At 39.5% G+C, this 2,316-nt stretch overlaps 1 protein-coding gene across 1 annotated transcript; it reads left to right on the top strand.

Moving 5' to 3' along the window:
- Positions 1-1,003: 1,003 nt before the first annotated feature.
- LOC116550687 (keratin-associated protein 27-1) lies at positions 1,004-1,689 on the top strand. The gene is given in 2 exon segments (XM_032276678.1): positions 1,004-1,275; positions 1,278-1,689. Coding segments are annotated over 2 exon segments (627 nt in total). The 5' UTR covers positions 1,004-1,035; the 3' UTR covers positions 1,665-1,689.
- The last annotated feature ends 627 nt before the right edge of the window (positions 1,690-2,316 follow it).

Below are 2,316 nucleotides of genomic sequence, written 5' to 3' on the forward strand. Positions count from 1 at the left end.
AATAAGAATATGCTTTTATTGTCATTAGCTGAGCCAAGTATATTAGAGAATATGTTACAGAAATTGTGCTGGTCAGTTCTGTGCTATGAGTATGAAACTATGCCAAGTACAATGTACCAGTGCAATGAACATAGGAGTTGATCATCTGTCTACAGTCAGTAAACAAAACAAAGAATAGAGTAAGATGAAAAACACATCTGAAGCATATTTGTCATAAAGGAAAATGATCAACTTTTGAGAAGCACAAACACAAGCAAACACACCACTTTGTAAAGTATAGAGAAAAGGAATTAATTCATTAGTATTCAGAAAAGGAAGTAATAGCTCCTCAATGGAAAGATGGGGAAAGACCTCCGAAAAAGGAAGCATTTAAACTTGACTTTTAAGGAGATGAGGTAAACAAATGCTAGGTAAAAGACAAGTGTTTATAGGGCAATGGCTTCCTTCAGTACTGTGTGTGAACAGTGAGAGGCAATGTGACCACAGAGTCCTCTCACATTCTGGTCCACTGGAGAGAACAAGATCTGAGTGGAATGAGATTGGGCTCAGTTGGATCCAATTCTAACTTAAAATGTCTTGAACATCATATTACCACATTCTGCTACATTGGCAGCTCTCAAAACTGAGCTAAATGTTAATCAGCATTCAATTGGCCACTGCCTCATGCATTTCTCGTTGTCCACCTACCAATGTACAGAGTCATGGTGGTTAAAAAAAGTGTTAGCTTGGGTGAACAGGTTTAGACTCTTATTTGACCAACCCCACCTTGAATGAGTCATCTTTAGAGCTAACATAAAAGCCATTTTGAAGATTCAAAATGGACTTACATCTTTGTTAATAAGACATAATCTTCATATATAACCAAAGTGCTAATGAGATGTTATCCTTCAAATTAGTTTAAGCAATGAGTTGCAAAGATGTCTTGAGAAGAAGCCAACACCCAGGTTTCTGAGTATATAATCGCCCCAGCAGAGAATTTCATTTTCGAACTCAGTATGTTGAGTCCTTACCACCAACTTTAAGAATTTTAGCAATATGCCTCATAGCCACTGCCATTCACTCCGGAGCTTCCACAATGCCCCACCACTCTCTGCCATCATACATGGCGCTAATCCTATAAGTTTTGAAGATGGTTTTTGTTTGCCCAGCAGCTTCCATAGCAGAACCTGGCTCCTGAACAACTTTCAAGAAATCTACAATGAAACCACCAGCTGCCAAATGGCCAATTGTGAACAGGGCTTATTCACAGAAGAGAGCTGTGCGCAAAGTACCTGCCCCCCCCCCCCCCCAGAGTTGTCCAAACAACTTACTCCAATTCCAGGCCCTGTGAAAGGACAGCGTCCCAATCAGAAAGTTCTTCAGCAGGGTTGACTTGTGTTTCTCAGCCCTGCCAATCAGGAAGCATTCAGCAGATGGGGTTTGCAGGGCTGAGCTGCCAACCTGCAAGCCTCGAGAGAAAGTGTTGCCTACCCAAGACTTCTGAGTCTAAAAGTTGCCAAACTCTGGAATGTGCATTTAGCCAATGTCAGCCTCAGAACCCTGAATCCAGTTCCTGTAGACCTCTGGTCAATGTTGCACCTGAGCCACAACTCCTGGAATCTTCTTCCAGCACTTGTGAACCTACTTGCTGTGTTACTGGTGGTTTTCCATTGCCTAGTAAGTGAAGATCTGTAGAGGAGGTGGTGTATTCTCATTTGGATGAATTTAATTTTGAGATACTTAGGTATTTTGTATTTCTTTAGATACAAAATTTTGTATGTGTGTTCGTAAGTAAATGAACATGTCTTATTTCACTACTGTCTCCAAAGACAAGATTTTGTTGTTGTTGTTGTTCTTTTGGGTATGCCTGGTGGTAACCTGGGGTTGGAAAGCATGCTAACTACTTTAGAACACTAGGATACTATTTGTTATAAAGCAATGAGTTGTAGCCAGGAAATAACACGAATACTTAAAGGAAACATCACACTTTGAGTACTAGTTGTTTTATCTGGAAATACTTAGCACTGGATCTGGTTTATTAACTAATGTGCTACTAGTGTCCGAAATTCATAAAATATTGGAATTAAAGCAAATCTAAATGCCTACCTAGTCCTGTGAATTATGATAAGTTCAACCCTATCAGAGGTTGCCCAAGTAGTTAATAACATCAGAACCACAACTAAAATCTAGGCCTACCCACTGGCCATCTGTATTTTAGCCATTGAATCAGAACATTCTTAAATTAACTATAAGCTTAAGTCTATTGCTTGGAAAGCATGAGGTAATTTTGAATTTTACCTCTATGGACTTTATAACCATGTAGCAACCAGAAACTTT

The sequence above is a fragment of the Sapajus apella genome, unplaced genomic scaffold (assembly GCF_009761245.1).
Source record: "Sapajus apella isolate SASKATOON/1434 unplaced genomic scaffold, GSC_monkey_1.0 scaffold8, whole genome shotgun sequence".
NCBI classification, from domain to species: Eukaryota; Metazoa; Chordata; class Mammalia; order Primates; family Cebidae; genus Sapajus; species Sapajus apella.